At 53.7% G+C, this 24980-nt stretch overlaps 3 protein-coding genes across 8 annotated transcripts in view; 2 read left to right on the forward strand and 1 right to left on the reverse strand.

The window, feature by feature from the left end:
* Positions 1-2939, reverse strand: part of POLE (DNA polymerase epsilon, catalytic subunit) — a 57280-nt gene extending 54341 nt beyond the window's left edge. For 3 of the 4 annotated variants that reach the window (XM_024120597.3, XM_024120598.3, XM_024120596.3), the window contains exon 1: positions 2855-2939. In XM_024120597.3, coding sequence (XP_023976365.1) covers positions 2855-2916 — 62 coding nt within the window. In that variant the 5' untranslated portion in view covers positions 2917-2939. Of the gene's footprint in view, positions 1-2255; positions 2312-2854 lie in introns of those variants that run through there. The other variant, XM_007126814.4, reaches the window with a different exon arrangement.
* Positions 2940-3195: 256 nt separating this feature from the next.
* Positions 3196-12859, forward strand: PXMP2 (peroxisomal membrane protein 2). Its single transcript, XM_024121029.3, has 5 exons — positions 3196-3382; positions 5109-5225; positions 6736-6898; positions 9808-9927; positions 12502-12859. Exons 1-5 carry the CDS (start codon positions 3261-3263, stop codon positions 12568-12570), a joined length of 591 nt encoding a protein of 196 aa, XP_023976797.1. The 5' UTR covers positions 3196-3260; the 3' UTR covers positions 12571-12859.
* A 3610-nt stretch (positions 12860-16469) lies between these two features.
* On the forward strand, positions 16470-23363 carry PGAM5 (PGAM family member 5, mitochondrial serine/threonine protein phosphatase). Of its 3 annotated transcripts, none has more exons than XM_007126811.4 (6): positions 16470-16690; positions 19073-19251; positions 20262-20387; positions 20454-20542; positions 20704-20837; positions 22493-23363. In XM_007126811.4, the coding sequence occupies exons 1-6, from the start codon at positions 16500-16502 to the stop codon at positions 22641-22643; spliced, it is 870 nt and encodes a 289-aa protein (XP_007126873.2). In that variant the 5' UTR covers positions 16470-16499; the 3' UTR covers positions 22644-23363. The 3 variants fall into 3 exon arrangements, with proteins under 3 accessions (XP_007126873.2, XP_007126874.2, XP_028335727.1); XM_007126812.4 differs by having other exon boundaries at positions 20707-20837; XM_028479926.2 differs by lacking the exon at positions 16470-16690 and adding an exon at positions 16950-18319.
* The last annotated feature ends 1617 nt before the right edge of the window (positions 23364-24980 follow it).

Consider the following 24980-nt stretch of genomic DNA (forward strand, 5'->3'; position numbering starts at 1 on the left):
CCCGGTCCGGGAAGATCCCACATGCTGCGGAGTGGCTGGGCCGGTGAGCCATGGCTGCTGAGCCTGCGCGTCCGGAGCCTGAGCTCCGCAACGGGAGAGGCCACAACAGTGAGAGGCCCGCGTACCAAAAAAACAAAACAAAACAAAAGAATCGGCCTGCTAATGCAGGGGACACCGGTTCGAGCCCTGGCCCGGGAAGATCCCACGTGCCGTGGAGCAACTAAGCCCGTGCACCACAACTACTGAGCCCTCGTGCCACAACTACTGAAGCCCGCGTGCCTAAAGCCCGTGCTCCGCAACAAGAGAAGCCACCGCAACGAGAAGCCCGCGCACTGTAACGAAGAGTAGCCCCCGCTCTCTGCAACTAGAGAAAAGCCCACGTGCAGCAACAAAGACCCAACGCAGCCCGCCCCCCCCCAAAAAAGCTAGTCTCTTCTTTAAACTGCAGTTCTGAGATTCTGGACCCTGTATATTTTTGGCAGAACGCCTATTTATTAGCTAAGCCAACTATATTCTGCACTCCTCAAAAATGTACAGCTAAGAATTGATATCCCTTGCCTTTTTGTCTTTTTTAAATTTTATTTATTTTTGGTTGCATTGGGTCTTCATTGCTGTGCGCGGGCTTTCTCTAGTTGCGGCAAGCAAGGGCTTCTCACTGTGGTGGCTTATCTTGTGTGGAGCACGGGCTCTAGCTGCGTGGGCTTCAGTAGTTGTGGCACGAGGGCTCAGTAGTTGTGGCTCATGGGCTCTAGAGCACAGGCTCACTAGTTGTGGCACACAGGCTCAGCTGCTCCGCGGCATGTGGGATCTTCCCGGACTAGGGCTCGAACCCATGTCCCCTGCGTTGGCAGGCAGATTCTTAACCACTGCGCCACCAGGGAAGTCCTGCCTTTTTGTCTTAATGTAAATAAGTGAGGTACTTTTTGTTTTTTTGGTACGCGGGCCTCTCACTGTTGTGGCCTCTCCCGTTGCGGAGCTCAGGCTCCGGACGCGCAGGCTCAGCGGCCATGGCTCACGGGCCTAGCCGCTCCGCGGCATGTGGGATCTGATCTTCCCGGACCAGGGCACGAACCCGTGTCCCCTGCATCGGCAGGCGGACTCTCAACCACTGCGCCACCAGGGAAGCCCTAAATGAGCTGCTTTATAAACCAATGAGCAGAGAAAAATATGTATGTGTCTAGAGTGGTGCAGTCTAAGCAAGGAAGCAGTCTAAGAAAGCTAAATATAAAAAATAGAGACCAGATTTAAAAAGAAAAGATCTGAACTAAGCCTGTGCAGAATTCACGTGTTTAATTACTGTAACACATTTCATTAGTTATTAACTTATAAACAAAAGTGGTCAGAGAGTTGCTTAAGAAAAACTCCTTTGCCTGAAGGTAGTCCTTGGGTCTATCACCTCCACTTCAAGAACAGAATGACCTATTTCAAGATTAGGATCCTTATTTTTCACAAAAGATTACAGCCACCTGTTGTAGGCAGGATAATTGACAAGACCCCCCCCCCCATGTCTATGTCCTAATGCAAGGAACCAGTGTTATCCTACATGACAAAAGGGAGCCTGCAGGTGTGATTACGTTCAGGATTTTGAGATGGGGATTATCTGGGTGGGCTCACTGCAATCACAAAGGGTCCTTACGCGAGGGAGCCAGAAATCAGAGCGAGAGACTGGAGATCTGACAGTGTTGCTTTTGAAGGTGGAGAAAGAAGCCTCTACGAGCTACAATGGGCAAGAGAACAGATTCTCCCCTCAAGCCTTCAGAACGAAAGAAGCCCTGCCCCATCTTGAGTTTTAGGACTTCTGACCTGAGAATACACTGGTACAGTTCAAGCCACTAAGTGGTCGTCTGTTACAGCAGCAGTGGGAAACCAACACACCACACCGCACCGTATGGCTTTAAAATCTCTGGATCCACCTTCAATCAAAACCGCAGAAAAACTGTATTCCAGGCCCTGCTAGAGAACACAGGTAACTTCAGTCTGAGGCCCAGATCTTTACCCAGTCAAGACTGAATGAAGTGCTACAGAGCATTGCTCCTGGGCGTGCGGCGCTCTGTACTAGTAATACGTTCCTCCAAATACCCTGGGTTCTATCTTGGCATCAAGTGTTGGATTAAGTGGACTCGAAAACTGCTCACTCGGACCATACCGCCTCTCAAAACTTTTCTCATGAGCCGCATAACTCACTTTTTACCCCGTGATAGTACAAAACCCGAACGACGGAGGCAACCGTAACAAAGACAACCACCATCACTGACCGCTTACGACAGGACCGACACTGTCCGAGCGCTGCGCCCAAAGTCCAAAGCGGCTCTTCCTACTCTGCAGCGGCGCCACACCGCGCTCAGGGCCGCCGGGGCCGCGCCACGCAGCGGGCGGGACCGGGAGGCCGACGCTGCGCGCCTCCACCGCCGCGACTCGAGCACACAACGCGCCGACCGCAGCGCGCGCCCAGGGCTCGGGCGCCGACCCGAAGTTAGGCTACACCGCCTCGGCGCGCTCCTGGCGTGGCCCCGGGCTTCTCCCCCGAGGAGAACGCGCCCGCAGCGCAGCACCGCACGAGCCCAGCTCCGGCGCGTCCCTCCCCACGGCCCCGCCCCAGAGACGCCCAGTCCCCGCTGAGCCGCCGCCGGGCCGCTCGCTGAGGGCCCCGGACACGGCGCCGACAAGGCGGCACCAGCGGGACGAGGGGCGGCGGCGGAGAGACGCCCGACTCTCAACTGGGAGCCCACGTCGGGCGGCCGTGGGGAGCGCCCCAGGCGCTCTCGCCGCTGCTCGCGGAAGCCCCGCGCGCTGAGGAGGGGGCGCTCCGGCGCCGCCCGCGCCCCCCCGCCCGGGAGGCCGGGCCACCCCTCACCGGCTGGCTTCGCCGTCCGAGCCCGGCTCCGCGCGCCGCCGCCCGCTGTTCCTCAGAACCATAGCGCCGCGCTGGCGCCAACTCCGCCGCCGCAGCTTTCCTGTAAAAATTTGGCGCGCTCCCACCAACTATCGCGAGAGACCGGAAGCGCCCCGCCGCCCAATCAGAAGGCTCGATGCGCCCCGCCCCGCCGAGCTCCAATCGCCGCTGGCGCCCGACGGTGAGGTGGCCCGTTAGGGACTCCCGGAAAAGTACGCGGAGGCTCACGCCGCGCACCGAGGGGTGTGTCCTGGGAGGGACTGCGGCTCGCGGCGGGGCGGGAAATGTCCGGCCGTCCCCGCCCCTTGCGCCGCACCCGGAGCCCAGTGGGGTCGGTGTCCCCGGCCGGCGCTGCGCGGGGAAGGCGATGGCGCCGGCGGCTTCGAAGCTGAGGGCCGAGGCCGACCTCGGGGCATTTCCGCGGCGGGCGCTCGCCCACTACCTGCGCCTCCTGCGGCTCTACCCGGTGCTCACCAAGGCGGCCACCAGGTCGGCGCGGAGCGGCGGCGGAGGGGACGGGCCCGGGCGGGGGGCGGCCCGGAGCTCGGACGGCCCGGTGACGCAGCCCCATAGGTGCATCCAACGTGGGGGTTTGAGCGTGAAAGGCAAAATCCCGGTGCGTCAAAATGACCCTCCAGAGGCCTTAAATTAACCAGAAAGCTCAGCACGTGCCGTTCTGTCTATTCGGTTCCGAACCGTAACTCTTAGACACCCTAAAATGTGGACCCAGGGACCAGACTAAAGGAGTGCACGAGCCGAAGGACGCTGCAGACCTCGGGGCCTCCAGCCCCTCTGCCCCGGAGGTGACGGCCGTCCGGGGTGAATGGGGCCCGGGGGAGAAGTCTGTCACCCGCCGGCCTGCGCGGCGTCCGCTGCTACCTTTCGGCTTTTAGTACCTGCTCTTGTTTCTGTGACTAGAATGGACTAGAATGGGTTGAGGTGAACGCCTTTAGGAAGTGCGCGGGAGCCTGGACGGGGTGGGAGGTGTTAAGGCTTGTTTTCTTTGGCAGCTTTGCATGTGGGAGAAAGCTGACACAGCGCCCTCGGTGCTCGGGTTAGGTCGGCCCTTTGATTTGGAGTACTGAGCTTTTTGTGAGACATCCTCCCTTCATTACTTTCAATTAGTCGACTCTATAAGTTTGTCCCCTTTTATTAATTTAGCCTTTCATACATGTGCACAGCTGCTTCCTGTGTGAGGAGCATTAGCAGTGATTAAGATAAGTAAGTTCCTACCCTGACGGAGCTTGTATTCTAGTAAAGAACTAGACAAAAAGCAGATACATGTATAACACATTTAAAGTGGTCAGGGCAGTTTTTATCTGAGGAGGTGACATTTAAATAGAGGCCTGAGGAAGCAGGGAGCAAAAAAGGGAAGCAGAGGGCAGAGGGCACAGCAGGTGCAAAGGAGCTAGCTAATAATGGTGGAGTGGAAGGTGGGTCTGTCCCTGGAGAACATAAACAGTGAGCAAGGGGGAGGATGAGAAAGAAGTAGCCAAGGATCAGATCAAGAGGTTCCTTACTGTCCCTTCTAAGAAATTTGGATTTTATAGCTTAGAGAGCTTCTCAGAACGCAGCTATAGACCAAGCCTTTGAGCAACTGGGCCTGTCTCCACCTTTTTATTTGAAAACTTTATTGTGATAATTGTAGATTCACATGTAGTTGTAAGAAATAATATAGGGAGATCCCTTGTATACTTTTCCCAGTTTTCCTCATTGGCAACATTCTGTAAAACTGTAGTACAGTATCACAACAAGGACACTGGCATGGATACAGCCCATAGGTCATATTCAGATTCCCCCAGCTTTTCTTGTACTCGTCCATGAGTGAGTGTGTGTTTAATTCTATGCAGTTTTATCACATGTATAGGTTTGTGTATCCACCACCATAGTCAAAATACAGAAAAGTTTCATCATAAGGATCCCTCCTGTTGCCCTTTTATAACCACACATGGTAACCTTTTGCAAAATTATAGGATAATATCACAATCAGGATACGACACTGATACCACCCACCAGTTGGAAATCTTACTGTGCGCCTGTGTGTGTATATTAAATTCTGCTGTCTCCACCTTTTCATGTAGGGACCTCACATTTCAGCTGCTCTGATAAGGGTTCATCTCTCCCCATGACCAGCATGTTCTTAGAACCGCCATGCTAATTCCGTGCAAGAACAGATGCCCTCCTGCACGTTTTCTGAATACCTCTCTGTCCACAGTGGCTTTTTGTCAGCACTTGGGAACTTCCTGGCCCAGCTGATTGAGAAGAAGCAGGAAAAAGAAAACTGCTCTCAAAAGCTAGATGTCAGAGGGCCTCTCAGATATGCCATTTACGGGTGAGTTCCATAAAGGGGCTGGTTTACCCAGTAGCAGGCTAAGTGTGACAAAGCTAGGATATCAAGACCTGGAATTATCTACCTCAGAAAAACAATTTTTTAAAAAGCATCGAAGTCATCATGGGAGAAAGTCAGAATGGTGGATAACATTAGCTTCACTTATTTTATAGTTTCATTTGGTTTTTGTTTTGAATTGCATGGGTGAGGGTGGCCATCGTAATTGGGCTGAGAAACCTGAGAGCAGATAGCTCACCTGAACCTAAAATCAGACTTGAAGACCCAAAGACCCTGAAAGAGGAAAACAGACTCAAATATGGCCAGTTAGTTTCTGTTGTTATTTTCATAGCCTAAATATCCAGAAAACAAATACGTATCCTGAAAATTGTCATTTCTGAACCACTTTTTGAATTGCAAAAGCACAGAGATTCAGGAGTTTTACCTATTAAATCCACCCTGAGGTCTCTGGCAACAATAGTGTTTGTATAGATGGATTATTTTGAAGTCTTTTGCAACAAGAGTGATTTTTTTCAGTTCAAAATTCACAAATAACATTTTTGTATTTGTAAGCATGCTAACTTGAGTTATCTCAGCTTTTTCCATAACGTATTTAAAGTCCTAATCCCCCCAGAGAGGGGGAGTGTATCAGAATCACCTGGGAGGTCATCCAATCACAATTTTCCATCCTCAAGACTTCCATTCTCTTCCTCCTGAGAAGCCCTGCCCTGAGCCACTTAACATTCTATGAAAGGGCAGGGAAAGACGGGAGAACTGCTTGTTTAAAGACTTTTCACTGTCGAGCTGGAAGGCCCCTGGGCCCTTGCCCATCTTTTGATTCTGGATTTTATGGAGCCTCAGGTCTGTTGTCCCTGTAGACATGGTGGCTGGGTTCACTTCTCTCCTGAGTACTCTGTGCTCTTTGCAATGAATAATCCTAATACAGACAAGCCAGTGTACAGCACCAGGTTTCAGCCCTGATAATGATCCAAGAGAGACTGATGACAAGCTCTGACACCAGGGATGCTTCCATTATTTACCGAGCACCTTCTCTGAGCCAGGCCCTGTTCTAGGCGCTGCAGACACAGCAGTGGACAGACAGACACGATCCTGCCTTGTGGCGTTTACCTTCTAGGGGTGAAGAGAGGGCACCGTATAACTAAGCAAATGAGACCGTGACAGTCAGTGATCAGTGCTCTAAAGAAAACGGAACAGGGCCTGGAGTAGAGAGCGGCTAGGATGGTAGTGGGCTCATTGTTCAGGACAGTCAGAAGGAGCTCTCCAAGCCAACGTGCAGGGAAGGAGCCAGCCACGTGACCCCTGGGCCCAGGAACGAGCCTGGTCTGTCAGAAGCAGAAAGAATGCTTGAGAGGATTCACAGAAAGCGTATTTTCTAGAAGGGCCACACAGACCTGTGTGGTCAGTGCTGAGGGACTCAGGGTTTAGGGTCTGGGGTTTGGGGGTGAAGCTGGCCCCAAGAAGGGCGTGTCCAGCTCAGCCCCACCGCGGGCCTCAGGTTCTTTTTCACAGGGCCGCTGGGTCACTTCTTCTACCTCTTCATGGAGCACTGGATCCCTCCCGAGGCCCCCTTGGCAGGCGTCACAAGGCTACTTCTGGACCGCCTCCTCTTCGCACCCGCCTTCCTGACATTGTTCTTCCTCATCATGAACTTCCTGGAGGTTGGTCTCTGCCATAGCACTCATGCAGGCCAGCTCTTCTTTGGCACAGGGATGCTGTGGTTGGAATTCAGAGGGTCTGTGAACTTTACACTCAAACTGAAGTTTCACATTGTCCTCTGTGAACGTCAGAAGCAAAGCACAGTCGTATTAGCAGCACCTGTTGGCCTGCAGTGGCCATCCCAGAGAGTGGGCTGTCACACGTCCATTGTCACAGTTATAGCCCAGAGTATCAGTGATGCTTATCACTCCTTACACCTGCTGGCAAGTCTCAGCACTGAATGTGTTAGTAAAGAAGCATATATACTGGTCTGTCATAAAGTTTTTTCTGAATATTTTGATAGCTGTACTTCAGTATAATTGGTTTTTTGTAGTCCCACATATTTTGTTTTATACATTACAAAACGTGATTCTGAGAACTGGGTCCATGGGCTTCACCAGAGTGCCAGAGATATCCACGGCACAGAAGTTCCAGCCCCCTAGTGGCCTTGCAGAAGCCTGTGCTCACTCGGGGTCTGGACATCACAAGTGCTCTGAAGAGGCTAACTTACCAGCGTAGACTTAACATCACAGTGGAAGACTTGGGAGGTGTGTTTGCCCAACCTCACTCCGCTAACTGGCTCCCTCACCATCCCCTCTCCACCTCCGTGCCGAGACGTGTCATGTTCTGCCCTGAAAGTAATTCGTTCAACCCATCACAGCAGGTGAACGCTTCTCACTTGGGTTTTATTTTGAAACCTCACCTCAAGTTCTTATTAGTAAGGAGAACACCCATGCTGTCTAAAGTGACCCTGGTGGGCGGTAGGAAAGATGTTTAAACGTCACTGTGATTGCTAATAAGTCCCTGATAGTATAAAGAAATATTGGGGAAGTCCTTAGGACATCAAAGGTAGAGGAAAGTAGAGGGTGCCCATATTAGGAATGAGGGCACCACAGCAGTTTCTCCCTTTTTTTCCTTCCAAATAGGACGGGAGTATACTTCCATTAAAAAACAAAAACATTTGCCTCTACGTATATGGCAAATGTTACCAAAGTGCATAAAGTACCCACCACATCATGAGACACGTGGGGCCACACTATCCATACGGCACACACACTACAGGTGCGTCTGCATCCAGCATTCTGTGATCCAGACGTTGTGTTACAGACTGCAGACCGTTCCACCCACCGTATGCCTGTCCCTTTTGTGTAAGGATTCCTGCTTGGTTAATTCCTAGAATTGTTGTCCAAAAAAGGCTGTCGTTTTCTGTCCTCCCTACAGTGGTGCAGAATGATAGCATCAGCAGACATTTATTGAGCACTTGCCTTGTTCCAAGCTCTGCATCCAGTGCTTCAGGTCTTTGAGCCTCACATCAACCTCACCTGACAGTTGAGGAAGCTGAGGCCTGCAGTTATTTGCAGGGTAAACACTGGCCTGAGGTCGTGTAACAAGTCCGTGAGTCAGGATTCAGACACAGGTTTTGTGACTTGAGAGCTCCTAACCCTTGTGGCTTTTCCCTCTGTGTGAAGTTTGTTTCCCTACACTTTTTTTTAAAATTAATTAATTTATTTATTTATTTTTGACTGCGTTGGGTCTTCGTAGCTGCGCGCGGGCTTTCTCTAGTTGCGGCGAGTGGGGCTACTCTTCGTTGCGGTGCGCGGGCTTCTCATTGTGTTGGCTTCTCGTGGAGCACGGGCTCTAGGCACGCGGGCTTCAGTAGTTGTGGCTCGCGGGCTCTAGAGCGCAGACTCAGTAGTTGTGGCTCGTGGGCTCAGCGGTTGTGGCTCACGGGCTCTAGAGCGCAGGCTCAGTAGTTGTGGCGCACGGGCTTAGTTGCTCCGCAGCATGTGGGACCTTCCCGGACCAGGGCTCGAATCCGTGTCCCCTGCATTGGCAGGTGGATTCTTAACCGCTCCGCCACCAGGGAAGTCCCAGGTGTTTGTCTTTTAACTTCATATAAAGTTAAATTGTTTGTATAAGTTATATAAATAAAGGGTGTTATGGTGGCTTTCTCCATACAGGAGTTTAAAAAATTCATGCATTCAGATCTGTCATTCTTTTCCTTTGTAGGCTTCTTTAAAGGAAGGTAATGGAAATATTCTCCTATATTTTCTTCTTCTACTCTTGTGATTTTATTTTGTACATTTTGATAGACCCAAAGATAATAGAAATATTCTCCTATACTTTCCTCTAGTATTATGTGTTTGTTTTTAATATAGTGGGAGATATACTTCAGTCTTAGTTTTTTCCACTTAGATAGCAAACTGTCTCATTACCATTTATTGAACAGTCCCCAGTATAGTAAAATGTTAACTTTATCATATTCTCATTCCCATGTGTACAGGCCATTATCTGGACTCTTTGTTCTTTTGCTGGATTCTATTTATTTCCACATTTCCATGTTTTGGTTTGTTTTTGGCTGTTGCTACTAGACTTTTTAATTGCCATAATTTTACAGCATTTTAAAAATGTTCTAGTAAGGTAAGCCTTCCTTTCTTATTCTTTTTCAAGAAGGCTATTCTTATGCATTTATCCTTCCAGATGACATTTAGAATCAATTTATTGGGGTCCATTTTTCAAAAGCTCCTGACAACTTTTGATGGGAAATGCATCAGCTTAGGAGGTTATTTTGGAAAGAATTGACAGCTGAGCCATCAGCAGAGCCGTCCTGGTGCCCAGACCAGCAGCGTGAATCACACCATCAGCTCAGCTCTCAGGGGTCATGGGCAAAGGTCACGCACAGTGTGAGCGCTGTTCTGATGATTTTCCTACTGGATCGTTAGCTCCTTGCTGCACCGCTGATCAAGCACACCTGTGTGCTGTGTCCATATAAACGGAACAAACTGCAGTTTTAAAGAAATCACTGTGTCAGGCTTTGGGGCCCCGGTATTGCTCACAGTCTGCGTTTCCCCCTGCATTCCCCCCTCTCCAGGGGAAGGACACGGCCGCCTTTGCTGCCAAGATGAAGAGAGGATTCTGGCCGGCGCTGCAGATGAACTGGCGAGTCTGGACTCCAGTGCAGTTTATTAATGTCAACTACATCCCTTTGCAGGTAAGGCCAGCCTGGCACCGCAGGGCTAGAGAGGGGCTTCGAGCTCCCCCAAAGCCCACCCCCGCCAGCCTTCTTTTTCTCGAGCCTCAGGGTCGCCCCAAGTTCCGGATTCCTTCTGGGGCATTCCTCTTCGCCCGGAATCGTTACCGTTCTGGATTCTGGCAGGCAAAGCGACATAGAAGGAGGGGCCTCTCAAGCGGGGTCCACGCTGCGCCCTTTCATCCCGGGCAGCGCTCGGCTTTCTAGGGCTGGATTGCAGCCCGTGCCCACACAGCTGCGGGAGGGCAGCCTCACCTGCGGGGACGTCAGGGCCACACCGGGGCAGGGCGGGGGGCTCTGAGCCGAGGGTCGGAACGTCTGGGCGGGAACCTCTGTGAGTGGGACCGCGGGCTGCAGACGGGCTGCGGTGAAGTCGCCCTCCAGTTTGCTGAAAGCCCCGCCGGTGTCCACTGCCTCCACACCAAGTACAGCCCATCTGTGTCTGGGTGCCAAGACCACTGCCAGGTGGACGGGCTCACGGCCTAGGTTTATGAGGGCCACGCAGCCAGGATGTACAACTGGATCCTGGGAATCCATTGCTGGCGCTCTGTGCTCCCTCGCTCCCTCCCTCCCTCCCCTGAGGGCCACACAGAGCAAGCCCTCACGCACCCGCAAAATGCAGGCACGCAGTGTTTCTGCCCAGGGTTTTACTGGGGGCTGGGCACATGGGCACCGCCCCCTGCACCAGAGTTCCCTGCACCAGAGTTCCCTACACCCCGGGAGGAAAGGCGGGAACCCGCATGAGATCCAAGTTCCCAGACACCAGCCGAGCCTCTCAAACAGGCCTTTCCAGGGATTCCCAGGCCTCAGGCCTGCTGTGTTAACCCTTTTCTGCACACCATTTAAGTAACCTACCTGAAACTAGCTCATACAGGCTGATTTCCATCCTGCTTTAGGGAGAGGAGAGAAAGAGACCTGGGGCAAGAGCCCCCTTGGGAAAGAGGTGCCTTGCAAGGGTGCGAAGAAGGAGGGGATGGGCTTGGTAACCATACACACGCGCACACGCACGCACACATGCACACACATGGACGCACACACGCACACCACACACACACGCACACACACACACACGCACGCACACACACACACACCCCAAGGGGTAGCAGAAAACCAGAGGCAGTGATGGACAGCAATAGCTGATGCTACAGGAAGTTAAAGCAAAATAAAAATCGGTCCGTTTCCATTGGCTTTACAAAGGGCCTTCCCAAGAGCAACTTCAGTGGCTCGATGGGGCTGAAGCCAGATGGCTGAGAACTGATGAGTGGGTGGGGAGGTAGAAGGTAAACTACAAGTCTAAAAAAGTCTCTCGGACGTTTGGGAAGCGGAGGGGAAAATGGCAGTTAGCAGCGGGCCAGGGGAGGAGAAGGCTTTGCAGCTAGGAGAAGAGTTGGCCACGCTGCATGCAGGTGGCACCCCGGGCTGCCCCAGTGCCGGGGGTGGGACTGCAGCGTAAGCAGAGAGGCACTTCAGGTGGAAGGCTCGCCTCCCCTGCGAGCACAGCAGAGAGAGGAGGTCACTGTTCACTGGGGACCCAGGCCACACCTTGTCTTCCCTCTGGGAGGGGGAGGGGTGGGGCAGGCTTCGGGGGATGAGTATTTTGAGGGGAGTAAAGAAGTGGTCACCTTGGTGCTGTGGAGGATAGGAGAGGAAGCTGACTGGAGCCGGGGGAGCCAGGAGAGGCTGAAGACTTTCATGTGCGGGGGCCTGGGGCCTGAGGCAGGTGAGAAGGCAGGGGGCTCTAGGTTCTTCCAGGGAGTGCAACTGAGGAACAAGAAGGGAAGGAAACCAGGGCTATGCCCTATGGATTCTAAGGCACATAGAAGGTGAAATAAAGACATAAGAAGACAGAACGGCTGAGGACGTGGAGGGGTCTATGGAAGGGAAAGTAGAGAGGCTGGAAAATGGAGTCCTTCTGACTAGCTTAGGGACAGTGCTGCAAGCTTGGGGTCAGAGACCTTCCTGAAAGGTGGTTGCAGGCGAGTGCTTAAGGGGCAGGGAGTTTATTCAACAGATACGTACTGAGCACCTGCTGTATGCCCCGCTGCTCTAGGCTCTGGGGCTACGGTGACTAATGAGATAGACCAGACTGCTACTTTCATGGAGCTTATGTGCCTGGGAGACTCAGTAATTGACTAAAGGTGATTTCAGGTGGGAGTATGCCTGTCAGACCATAGAGGCAGGGTAATGGCATAGGATGGGTTAGAGTGAAGAGCAGGTCGTGGAGTTGTCAGGGAGGAGCCGGGTGAAGCCACCTGCATGATGACTGGTCCTGGGGTGAGAGGCTGAGCCAGGAGCTGAAGTGCTCAGTGAAGGAGTATTTTCCCTGCTGTCCCGTAAACATCATCAGGCAGGGACTGTCCTCCTCACCCCTCTCTGCTGGGCCCCTAGCACAGTGCCTTGTATGCAGTAAAGGCTCAGCAAATACAGCATCGGGTGCATGGACTGACCCGCGACTGAGCTCTGTCCTGGGGGCTGGGTGCCTGATAAGTGTGCCCAGGGCCCTGCTCTTACTGCGGCCTGTGTTCTCTCTGGCAGTTCCGGGTGCTCTTTGCCAACGTGGCGGCTCTGTTCTGGTACACCTACCTGGCCTCTCTGGGGAAGTGAAGATGACCGGGAGAGGTCTTCAGACACACTGACGACGAGGGGGGAGGGGGAGGGGGGGTGCGGGGTGAGAGAACAGGAACAGCCCAGCCTGCCTCTAGATCATGGGATTCAAGATGACCCTAAAATGATGGATGGAGAAACAGAAATCTCTGAATGTCAGAATCCGTTTTTAAAAAGGTAGTCACTGTCCTCAGGTGGTGCTCCCCTAAGAAACTTAAAATACAGTAGAGATGATTTCACCTCTCGCCTTGGATTGAATTAGGATCACAATAAACTATAACGTAGCTTTTTCAGTGGTGATTTTAATTTCTCAGAATAATTGCTGTTGCTTTGAAAGAAATGGGTGATCAGAGGGCTGCCCTCAGATTTTTTTAAAACGTTTAAAAAATTGTGGTAAAATATATCACAATACTACCGCTTAGCTACCTGGCCCCATAGGACAAGGGCCCCTCTAGAGCAGGACTTGCCCTGACCTTCTGAGAGGCCCTGTATGCCACCCTTTCAGCTGTGTCTGCTCTCCTGTTGTTCATTTACATTAGCCCTCCTTCCCTGCTTTTTCATTCTTAGAACATTCCTTCCTGATTGTCTCCCATCCTTATTTCATGGATACAATATCCCCTGGGATCTTAATTATATATTTTTTGAATTTTTTTTTGTCTCGTGTGCTGTTTCTATTTTCTCAGGGTTTTTTGTTTTTTCGCTTTTTCCCAGTTGGATCTTTGTGTTACCCTATCAGGATTTCCTGAAATGTCTATTGATCCTTCTCTTTCTCTTCTTTTTTTTTTTTAAGATTTTTTTTTTTGCGTTACACGGGCCTCTCACTGTTGTGGCCTCTCCCGTTGCGGAGTACAGGCTCTGGACGTGCAGGCTCACGGGCCCAGCTGCTCCGCAGCACGTGGGATCCTCCCAGACCGGGGCACGAACTCTGTGTCCCCTGCATCGGCAGGCGGACTCTCAACCACTGCGCCACCAGGGAAGCCCTAAGATTTTTTTTTTGAAGTGGAGCATTTTTAAAATCTTTATTGAATATGTTACAATATTGCTTCTGTTTTATGTTTTGGTTTTTTGGCTGAGAGGCATAGCTCCCTGACCAGGGATCAAACCCACACCCCCTGCATTGGAAGACGAAGTGTTTTGTTGTTGTTGTCATTGTTGTGCCAGGTCTTAGTAGCAGCTTGCCAGTTCCTTAGTTGTGGCATGGGGGATCTAGTTCCCTGACCAGGGATCAAACCCGGGCCCCCTGCATTGGGAGTGTGGAGTCTTAACCACTGTGCCACCAGGGAAGTCCCTGAAAGTCAAAGTCTTAACCACTGGACCGCCAGGGAAGTCCATGTTGATCTTTTTTTCTTTTTTTAAAATTGATTAATTTATTTATTTATTTATTTTTGGCTGCGTTGGGTCTTCATTGTGGTGCATGGGCTTCTCATTGCAGTGGCTTCTCTTGTTGTGGAGCACGGGCTCTAGGCACGCAGGCTTCAGTAGTTGTGGCTCGTGGGCTCAGTAGTTGTGGCACACGGGCTTAGTTGCTCTGCGGCATGTGGGATCTTCCCGGACCAGGGCTCGAACCCATGGCCCCTGCATTGGCAGGTGGATTCTTAACCACTGCGCCACCAGGCAAGCCCCTGTGCATCATTGTTAAAGAGTCAAAGCCACTCAGATATTCTTTGGAAGATTCGTGTGCATGGGTTGCACTTGTGAAACCATACCCTCACTGTGGGCTGACCAAGCAGGGATGCTTTTTTAAAAAAACTTTGTTTATTTTTGGCTGTGTTGGATCTTCGTTGCTGCGCACAGACTTTCTCTAGTTGTGGCGAGCAGGGGCTACTCTTTGTTGCAGTGCATGGGCTTCTCACTGCAGTGGCTTCTCTTGTTGTGGAGCACAGGCTCTAGGCACGTGGGCTTCAGTAGTTGTAGCACACGGGCTCAGTAGTTGTGGCTTGTGGGCTCTAGAGCATAGGCTCAGTACTTGTGGCACACGGGCTTAGCTGCTCCGCGGCATGTGGGATCTTCCTGGATCAGGGCTCGAACCCGTGTCCCCTGCATTGGCAGGCGGATTCTTAACCATTGCGTCACCAGGGAAGCCTGGGACCCAGTTTTGTTGGGAATCACCCATTTTCAATAACTGAGGTATTTTCTCCTGGGCTGGTCAGTTTACCCAGAGAGGAATCTTTTCATTTCTTGCCCAGGGTTGGCGGGGTGGGGCAGGGAGAGTGGTGGCTGTAGGGGAGCATGGTATAAGCACAGAGGCCAACATTCTTGTGGCTAACTGGAGAAAAGGGGTTAGAGTCCTACTATTAGTATGTGAACTTCATATAATTTCATCTTTATTACTGCAGCCAGTCTCAGCTGTCAGGTGTTCTCAAATCCAGAGGCCTTCTGGTTCAGATCCTCTGTAATGAAAGTTCTCTAGTCTTCTGCCATGTTGGAGATCAGGTAGTCACCTGAATACACTGGTGATGGAGGAGATGAAGAGTGCAACCTCTCAGGTTTTCAGTCAGTCCTGCTGTGTCCTCAGAGCTCAGAGGTGGGGCTAGTAACTGTAACTGGCCAGTCTCTGCCAGACTCACCAGAATAGATGAACTTGCTTCTTGGCTTCCCTCAGTGCAGGCAACAGATAGTCCATCTCCTCAGATCAATAACAATCTGATTTCTAGCTTCCAAAATTTTGTCAGCTGATCTCTTGGCTTTGTTTCTTCTGTGGACTCAAGTATGTCCTTGTGGATGTGTCTTTTTAAAATTTTTTGCTATCATTTTAATAAGCGACCTTCTGGAAGAAGGAGACATAAATATATGGGTTCAAGACACCATGCTTAAGCAGAGGTCTGGGTATTTCTGTGGAGTACATTCATTCTTCAAACTCCAGAGTGACTTTTAAAAATGTAAATCAGATCGTATCACTTCCCTATTTAAAAGTCTGCCAAGATGATCCAGCAATTCCACTTCTGTGTATACACCCAAGAGAACAGAAAGCAGGGACTTGAAGAGATATTTGCACACCCATGTTCACAGCAGCGTTATTCACAATAGCTAAAACCGGGAAACAACCCAAATGTCCATTGATGGATGAATGGATAAACAAAATGTCGTCCATCCATACAGTGGAATATTATTCATCCTTAAAAAGGAAGGACATTCTGACCCATGCTACGACTCAGATGAACCTTGAGGACATTAAGTGACATAATCCAGTCCGCAAAGGACAATACTGTCTGACTCTACTTCTTTGGGGTCCCTGGAGCAAATTCATAGAGACAGGAAGTAGGATGGTGGGTGCCAGGGGCTGCGGGAAGGGGATGGGGAGTTAAGTGTTTAACGGGGACAGAATTTTAGTTTGGGAAGATGAGAAAGTTCTGGAGAGGGATGGTGGTGATACTTGCACAACAAAAAGAATGTGCTTAATGCCCCTGAGCTGTACACCTAAAAGACGGTTACGATGGTAAATTTTGCGTTATGTGTATTTTGCCACAGTAAAAACAAGGTAACCAGCAAACCCTGCGGGAGTTTCCCAGTTCACTAAAACCAGAACCCCAAGTCATCTGCGGGGCACGGGTTCCCCCTGGGCTCTTCCCGCAGATGACCCGGCCCAGCCGCCCGGCGCCGGCTTCGGTGCTCCCGTTGCGCCCTCGCCCAAGCGGCTGCCCGGGGGCGCCGCGTGATCACTAGCTGCTCGAAGGCAGGAACGACTCCCGCCCCGGGCCCCCCGCAGCGGGTCGAGGGAAGGGTCTCAGAATTACCGCCCACCACCGGGCTCCGCCTTCGTTCCCGGAAGTCGCCCGCGGCGGGCAGGGCCATCCCGGCGACTCCCGCGTATCCCGCGCAGGCCGGCGGCCGGAAGCGCACGCCCGCCGAAGCCTGTCCCTTGCGACGCGCCGTCCGCGCCCGAAAGCGCCTGCGCGGAGTCGACGCGGCCCCGCGTGGGACGGGCCGGCATGGCGTTCCGGCAGGCGCTGCAGCTGGCGGCCTGCGGCCTGGCCGGGGGCTCGGCCGCGGTGTTCTTCTCGGCGGTGGCAGTGGGGAAGCCCCGCGCGGGCGGGGATGCGGAGCCGCGCGTGGTCGAGCCGCCGGCGTGGGCGGGGGCCGCGCGCCCCGGGCCCGGCGTCTGGGACCCCAACTGGGACAGGTGCGGGGCCGCCGCCGGCGGGAGCGTTCCCGGGCCCTGGCCGTCCCGGCCGGTCGGTGTGGTTGGCTCCGCGGAGGGGCGGGCGGGGCAGGCTTGCGTGCGGGTTTCTCTTTCGGTTCTGGCCGCAAGGGTGGCTGTGGACGTGGGGCGTCCTTCGACCCCTCTTCTGAGCGCCAGTTTCTTCGTCTGCCCGGGGGTCGTTTTGAGGAAGGAGCACCGTGAAGCCAGGGACAGTGCCTGGCGCACAGGGAAGCCCGAAGTGGTCGTTTTCGGTCCTAGACGGAGGACTTGGACCTTTGTAGGGTTCTTGTCCTTGTTTCCGTCTCCCAACTTACGAATCCTCAGATTGGGTGACGGCACGTTGGTCCCATATTTGCGATACAGCTGAGACGGCGAGGTGGAGATGGGCCCTGGAAGGGGCTTCCGCGGGGCGGTCTCGCGGGGACAGGACCAGTAGCCATCTTGAGTAGGAACGTGAGGTCCAGGGGTCCCGGTCCCACCTGGCCGCGCGCAGTGTTCTTATTGAGCCCTTGGAGTGTGGCTCCTGTGATCAGGAAGCAATTCTTAGTCTTACTTAACGTTAATTAATTTAAATTTAAAAACCAGAGCAGTGCAGATCTTAAAATACTGCATTGAAACGATAGTATTTTTGGTATGCTGGAGTAAATAAAGTGAGTTACTGAAATTTCACCTGTTTCTTCCTGCTTTGTAAATGTGGCCACTTGGAAATTTTAAATTACGTATGTTGCCGGTGTTCTGTTTCTATTGGACGGCCCTGCTCTGGGTTGTGGGATGGTTTACCCAGTCCCAGCTCTTTACTCCTTGACACTCGTGAGTGTGGGGCACAGATCCAATATTTATTGCTGGCCTAGTTGTATCAGGAACTTCATAAGTATTCTTTTTAACATTTAATTTTTAAAAGGTAAACTTATCTTAGAATCGTCTTGTATTTACAGAAAAATTGCAAAAGATGATAGAGTTCTTGTATACTCCACACCTAATTCTCTCTGTTGTTAACACCTCACATTAATATGGGACACTTGTCACAATCAGTGAACCAGTATAGATATGATATGATTAACTGACGTCCGTACTGTATTGAGATTTCCTCAGTTTTTACATGTTGTCCGTTGTGTCTTCCCGGATCCCACAGGACAGTCAGGCTTTGACAGTTTCTCAGACTTGACTTGTTTTGATGACCTTGACAGTTCTGAGGAGGGCTGATCAGGGATTTTGTAGAATGTTCCTCAATTGGGATTTGTCTGTTTTTCCCACGATTAGACTGGGGCCATATTCTCTTTTTCAAACATCAATACAATCTTGTGAATTTCTTGGGCCTTTTTAAGGAAACAGAGTCACTCTGAGGTTAAAGGACTGACTTGAGGTAGAGCCGGACTCCAGCCTTGTTTGAGGCCAACATGCTGTATTTCTGGGGGGGGCGGTGAGGGGGGTGGTGTCCATGCTAGAAAGTTCCTGGGCCTCATCCAGTGAAATCTCCAGCCTCTTTCTGAGGAGCCAGGCTTCCTGCATCTGTGCCTGTAGGTTCCAGATGTCTTCTCTGGCTCAGCCCCAGCTCCCACGTGACTGCCAGTGTGGCGTCTCGGCCTGGCCATGTTACAGGCACCCCAGGTTCGCACGGCCCAAGCAGATCCCGTGAATTCACCATTATTGCCCTCAAAACGTATTCTTCCCGCACTGCCCCAGCTGAGTGCGTCCTTTTCCCAGCTCTGCCGGCCTCACAGGCATTTAATTTCTCTTAACTTCAGGTCCGTGAGCCATCAGAGTGCCTGTCTTCACCAGACTGGGCTGTTTCTCAGCATCTTTACTGCTGCTGCTTCCTTCCAGCCCCCATCAGCTCCTTCCCAGCATTCCAGCAGGGCCAGCCAGGGGGTTTCCGTGGTAACGGGAACATTTTCCTCACTGTCCGATGTGATGCCCACTACCCCACGTGCTACTAAGCATTGAAAAATGTGCTGAGTGTGATGGGGGCGATGGAGTTTTAGTTGTATTTAATTTCCGTGATTTTGAATTTAAGTAGTCACGTGGTCAGTGGCTACTGTTGGGCGGCACAGCGTGCCCACCAGCGAGGCCACCCTGTGGGCGTTTCCCACCTGCCCTTCCACAGACACTCCTTCCTCTTCTTCACGTCCCTGGTCTCCTCGCGGTGACTGTCAGTCTCCTCACAAGGACGTGGGCAGCACAGTAGCTTCGCTTATCTGTTCTGTTCACATCCAGCCGCCCAGGGCGGGCCTGGCACCAAGAGAAGGGGGGCGCTGGCTCCTCCCCTGCGCCTCCCCAACCCAGGAAGCCCCTCTGTCAGAAAGACTGGGGGTGACTTGTGAGCAGGGGCACAGGACACACCGTCTTGTATTTCTGCGTCAGGAGAGAACCTCTGTCCCTGGTCAACCTGCGGAAGAGGAACCTGGAGCCCGGAGAAGAAGAGCTGGCGTCCAGGCTGGACCACTACAAGGCCAAGGCCACACGGCACATCTTCCTCATCAGGCATTCGCAGTACCACGTGGACGCCTCCCTGGAGAAGGACCGCACGCTGACGCCCCTGGGTATGTGGCTGGGCCCGCCCGCAGAGGCCAGCCTCCTTGAAGGTGCCCTTGGGGCGCTGGGCCTCTTTGGACCTGTGTCAGGTGTTCTCCTCCCAGATGCCAGCCTCGTCATTATTAGTAGTAATCAGCCAAATCTGACACAGGCTTTGAAACCGTCCTCGTTAAGGTGGATCCTGCCTGCAGGCACGAGGCTCTCTGAGGTGGCTCCGCCCGGTGCCCCATCTGGCTTGACCTAGTTGCTGGAGAGCCTTCCTCATAAACGGTGGCGCGTGTCAGCGGCCCGCGCGGAGTGCGCCTGTGGCAGTTTCCTGTTGCTGTGAGTGGCGCTGCCGGGCAGTCGTCCGCCTCTGTCTTTGTGCTCATGTGTCTGTAGGAGGAATTCCTAGCAAGGAAGCGCAGGGAGGTTGGAGATAGAGTTTACATTTTTAAAAATCTGTTGAATGAGATGGCACCCATTTGTGTGAAGGGGCTTGCTGGCCTGTCCTCGGGCACGGGTGGAAGTAAAGCTGCATCTGTGGTATCGTGCATCCAGCTGAAACTGACTTTCCAAGGGTGTTTCGACTGGATTCTAAGATACATTTGAGGAAAAGCCTTTGTATTTGCACCCAGGCTGCAGCAGTGCTGAGGCTGTCTGTCCTCACGTGTTAACACCGGGTGGTGGTGATTGAGCGGCAGGTGGTCACTGGCGCACTGACACCAACCTTTGGACAAAGTTGAGTAGGAATGGTGTGAGGGACCCAGAAATAGTAAACGGGACCCCACCCAAACTTCAGCCAGCCTTGACCATGGCCGTTGTCTTCAATGTTTCTTCTGTATGGGGCTGAAGGTGGCTGGTTTGTCTCATTGATTTTACCTGTTGAAAGCCTGGCCCCTTCCTTAGGCCTGAGCCCTGGGAGGGGTGCCCGTCTTGTCCCCCAAACCTAACGGTGCTTGGTAAGGACTGAAGTATTTGTGAAGTAAACAAACGGACTCCAGCGACGTGTAATTCTCCAGTGTCTTCCACCTTCAAGGTCGTGAGCAGGCTGAACTAACCGGTCTCCGACTTGCAAGCTTGGGGTTGAAGTTTAATAAAATCGTCCATTCCTCCATGACCCGTGCAATAGAAACCACTGACATCATCAGCAAACACCTGCCAGGTGAGTGCCAGGTGCCCCCGGGGCGGCTGCTCCTGAAGGGGCGCTGAGTCCTGTGTTTCTGTGCAGGCGTCTGCAAGGTCAGCACAGACCTGCTGAGGGAAGGCGCCCCCATCGAGCCTGACCCCCCCGTGTCTCACTGGAAGCCGGAGGCTGTGGTAAACCGCCCCCCCCCGGGTGGCCTCCCCCGGGAGCGGCCTCCACTCCACCCCTGGGCTCCTGGCGGTCCCTGGGCTCCTGGCGGCCGTGGCCCCTGGCCTCCTGGCGGCGGCAGCCCGCGCACTGCCTCCATACGGACGGTCCCTCCCTCTGCCCCCAGCAGTATTACGAGGACGGGGCGCGGATCGAGGCCGCCTTCCGGAACTACATCCACCGGGCGGACGCCAAGCAGCAGGAGGACAGCTACGAGATCTTTATCTGCCATGCCAACGTCATCCGCTACATCGTGTGCAGGTAAGGCCCCGATGGCGCCCGCGGCCCCGCCTCCGGCCTGTGCCCCGCCCCCGCGCGGCCCCGCCTCCCGCCGCCCCCGCGGGCCTGTTCCCCCAGCGCGGCTCCCCCTCCTCGTGCCTGATGGTGCCCGCCAGGCCCAGCCGGTGGTCTGGTAGAACGGCTTTCTCACGACTCCCATGTTTTTGGTGGGAACAGACCAGACTGAGGTGCCCCCCGTGGGCTGCCTTTCGTGGGCGATGCTGACGTGGTGGCTTGGTTCAGGCGCTGTGCGCGGCCGTTCCCGCTGCGAAGTCACACTTTGTAGGAGGCAACGCGAACGCCCGTTTCCCTGACGTCCCCCGACTGGTTTCGGCACCTGTCGATGGTTCCTGCCCCCGTGGTTGCTCGGTGGTGTTTGCTTAATGGCTTCGTGTGTCCCTTTGTTTGTTAATTGGAATTTTTGTGACGATGGACTCACGGATCTGTTTTGTGCGGGGCGATAACCCGCGAGCACGTCTGCTCCTGCAGGGTCTCCTGTGTCTGGGGAGCAGCCACGCCCCTTAGTCCTGGCGCCAGAGGCCCAGGGCCCTCGCAGTGATGTCTGCGCCGAGCCGCCACACGCAGAGTCACGGAGGGCCCTGGAGCTGGGAAGGCCAGCTGGGTGCTCGCTCGTGTGGCTGACCACGTCGCACTTAGCGCCAGTGAGAACCCAGCCTCCCCCGGGTCCACTGGAGGTGCTCAGCAGGTGCTCCAAGAGCCGAGGAGTCCCCCTTCTCACGAGGGCCCGTTCGTTTGCCCTCAGACGTCGCCCGCGTGGCCCGGGGCGAGCAGGCTGCGGCGCCAGGGTCCCGGCCAGGTTGAGAGCTGCCGGGAGGAGGGGCTGGGCTTCGGGGGCAGCCCGAGCCCGTGTGCCGCTCAGGGTGACTTCGGGGCTGTGTGAACACACGTCCTGCCATATCCCGGGACAGCACTGACCCGGTGTTGCCGGGAGCGACCCCAGTGCTGAGGGCCGGCTGGAGACGTCGGGGCCGGGAGCGGCCTGTGCCCCCGGGACACGTGAGGGCGCTCTGCTCCCTAACTTAGGGCAGTTTTGAAAGCGGTGAGGGTGACACTGAGCCTTGAAAAAGCAGCGTGTAGGTAGTTAATCAAATCGGCAAAACGCCACAGAGAGCGCGCCAGTTGATGGCGAGCCACAGGGATGCCGCTTGTCCACCCCAGTGTCCTGGGGCGTAAAGGGGTCCAGTGGCTCGGACGGAGGCCGTAGTCCTACTGGGCTCTTCAGCAAATACTAACTGTGCCTAAGAAGCGTTAAGAGCATGGAAATGCTCCAGGGTTGTGGGTTGCCCCTGCCACACCGTCTGGCTGCCCCCGTCCCCTTTTGGTGACAGTGGAAGAACAAATTCAGTTGCAGGCATTTGTTAACTAGTGTGTTTGGGACCCGCGTGCAAGCCTTGAGTTGGGTTGACACCCCCCCCCCCCACGTCCCAGAGGGGCTGGGCTGTCACCTCCCCCTTGTTTGATTGATGGGTTGGCATCCACCCGACAGCTCCTTGCTCTGAGAAAGGCCTGTTTGAAAATGGGAGGGACTTGCAGGTGTTGGCCCCAGCCCCAGGGAAGTCCCCTGAGGCCTCGTCATCTGGGGTGGGCCCCTTCCTAGCCTGTGCTCTCTTCTCCAGGGCGCTGCAGTTCCCTCCAGAAGGCTGGCTCCGCCTTTCCCTCAACAACGGCAGCATTACCCACCTGGTAGTCCGGCCAGATGGCCGAGTGGCTCTCAGGACCCTCGGGGACACGGGGTTCATGCCTCCTGACAAGATCTCCCGCTCCTGAGGGCCGCCTCGAGGCCCCGCTCTCCTCCTCAGCCCCCTGCCGGCCTGGTGTGGGTGCCACCGAGACCGCGGGCTCCTCCCCTGCTCCCCCACTGGGGCCGGCCCCTCAGGGCTCCAGGGCTCCAGGGCACGGCAGCCAGAGAGAAGGCTCCACGATGCTCGGCGCTGCAGCGCTGAGCTGCTGGCCCAGGATGGAGAAGGGAAGCACTCAGGTCAGATCAGCTTCGTCTCGCAGTGTCTCTGCCTCACTCTCGTCCACCAGGATGAGCCTGTGGGGTCTTAGCAGGCCTGTTTCAGGGACTGGACGAGGCCCCCAGATGCCGTCCCCGCAGGGACCGCGGCAGACACCGCAGCGAGCCGTCCGTCAGCAGAGCCCGTCAGGCAGGAGGCGGAGGGCGCCAGTGCTTCTTCCATTCGGAACTTAACTTCGCTGCTTACACTCTTTTCATTTCCTAGAACTCTTTGTCACTTAAGTTTTTATCGATTGAAGATTTTCCTCATCTGGTTCTTGCTTTGAAAACCCATTTCTCACTCCCGAGTCACACAGCCCTGACGCTGTTGGATCTGAACTCACGTGTGTTGCTAGGCCTTTCCGGACACAGAGGAGGGGCACCTTGGCAGGTGAGGGAGGTGACTCGACCTGCTGGTCTCGTGGGAGTGGCCGGGCAGTGACGGGCCCGGGAGGGGCCCTGTTTCAATAAAGTGTCTGGCTGACAGTTCAGTCCTTGTTTGCCTGTGGCTGTTAACCATCTATGCTTGTGGATTAAAATATTTAGATACAGCGCGTCCATCCCAAAGCTCCATTTATTTAGGAGAAAGTACAATTTCTATGAAGTGGTTATGAACATTTTTTGCAATCAGTGCAGCTAATTGGGATACTCGATCCACTTCTGTCAATTTTGGAAATAACTACAAAATGAAATTGTGTTTTACTGGTTTTTCAAAGTACTAATTGTGAATGTTTTAAAGGAAACAGGAAGCCTGTGCAGCACGACAAACAGCAGCCCCAAACTTGCTGAGATAGTTTCAGCAGAAAGCTCTTTTCCCCAGTATTTTGTGCACCCTGGGCTGACAGTTTTGCAGGGTGTCTGCCCACCAGGAGCCTCAGTGAGAGGCCCTGACCCAGGACAGTGAGCTTGGTAAGTAAAAGCAGCAAAAAGCACACACCATTATGTCAAAGTAGTTCAAACAAGTTATCCGGGGGCTGTGCTAACGTCTGGGACCGGAAAAGCCAGAGGCGGCACCAGGTGTCTGGCCTTGGGCACCGTGACACCCCGCAGCTGAGCCCTGGGCCCCTGGACCCTCGGGCTTGCGCGGCCACCCTGCTGTCCTGTCTGCAGACCTGGCTTTTCCGTGGCGTGTCCACCCTTTACACTTGGCCTTTGAGAAGCAGGGCAGCATTTTAGAAACAGGAAAGGAGCCCAGGAACAGGACAGTGGTGTTCAGACGGGGTCAGTTAGTTACAGGGGCCCAGGGAGGTCGCACTGGAAACCGCCCCGAGGTAGGACAGATGACCGAGAACTTCTGAAACGTCGGGAACGTCATCCTAAGTTTGACCGAGATGGAAAACCACCTCAAGAGCCCGTGTAACAGGAGGGATCCTGAACTGACAGCAGCGGGGAACAGCAGTGGTTCCTACTGACTGTGTTGCTGTTTGTTCCAAAAAAGTTTCTTTCTTTGGAGACGGTTGAGGAAGGAGCCCGAGGGCAAGTGTAAGCAGAGACCCCTCCCTGCGGGCCTCGTGCACGTGTGCACAGACCTGCGCAGTTCCAGCAGCCTGGGGGGCAAACCCAGCTGAGGACGCCTGACGAGGCAGTCACCCCACAGCTGTTCCCTCTGAGCTGCGAATGCCTCTGGAAACATCCAAAAACTATCCCAGAGGGTCCATCTGGATCCAGGAGCGGGAAACCTTCCGGAGCCGCCCGCATTGCAGCCCGTGGCACCTTAGCCACCGCCCCCTGCATCAGAGGGTTCCCGTCACCTCTTCCCAACTGAAGAAACTACACACTGTCAATGTCACAGAAAAAGGCTCCCCATTTTCCAGGGCAGTTATAAAATATCCAATAGTTAACTGATGCCAAGGTTTTTCACAACCGTGTTAGGAAGGAAAGGGCCCCAAACAGCAAATAAACCACTCTCAGATTAATGTTCTGTTTAACCAAAACACTGCTTAAACTTTTGCTAAAAAGGACACTTTGCCTGGGCACAGGTGAGAGAGGTCTTCAGAATGATTACCACATGGTTTTAAAAATAATTTATTTCATTAAGTAGTTTTAAAAAGACAAAATCACCACAGGACACATGACAATGCATTCAGTGGAACCAGGGCCAACTTATG

The sequence above is a fragment of the Physeter macrocephalus genome, chromosome 19, assembly GCF_002837175.3.
Source record: "Physeter macrocephalus isolate SW-GA chromosome 19, ASM283717v5, whole genome shotgun sequence".
Lineage (NCBI taxonomy): Eukaryota > Metazoa > Chordata > Mammalia > Artiodactyla > Physeteridae > Physeter > Physeter macrocephalus.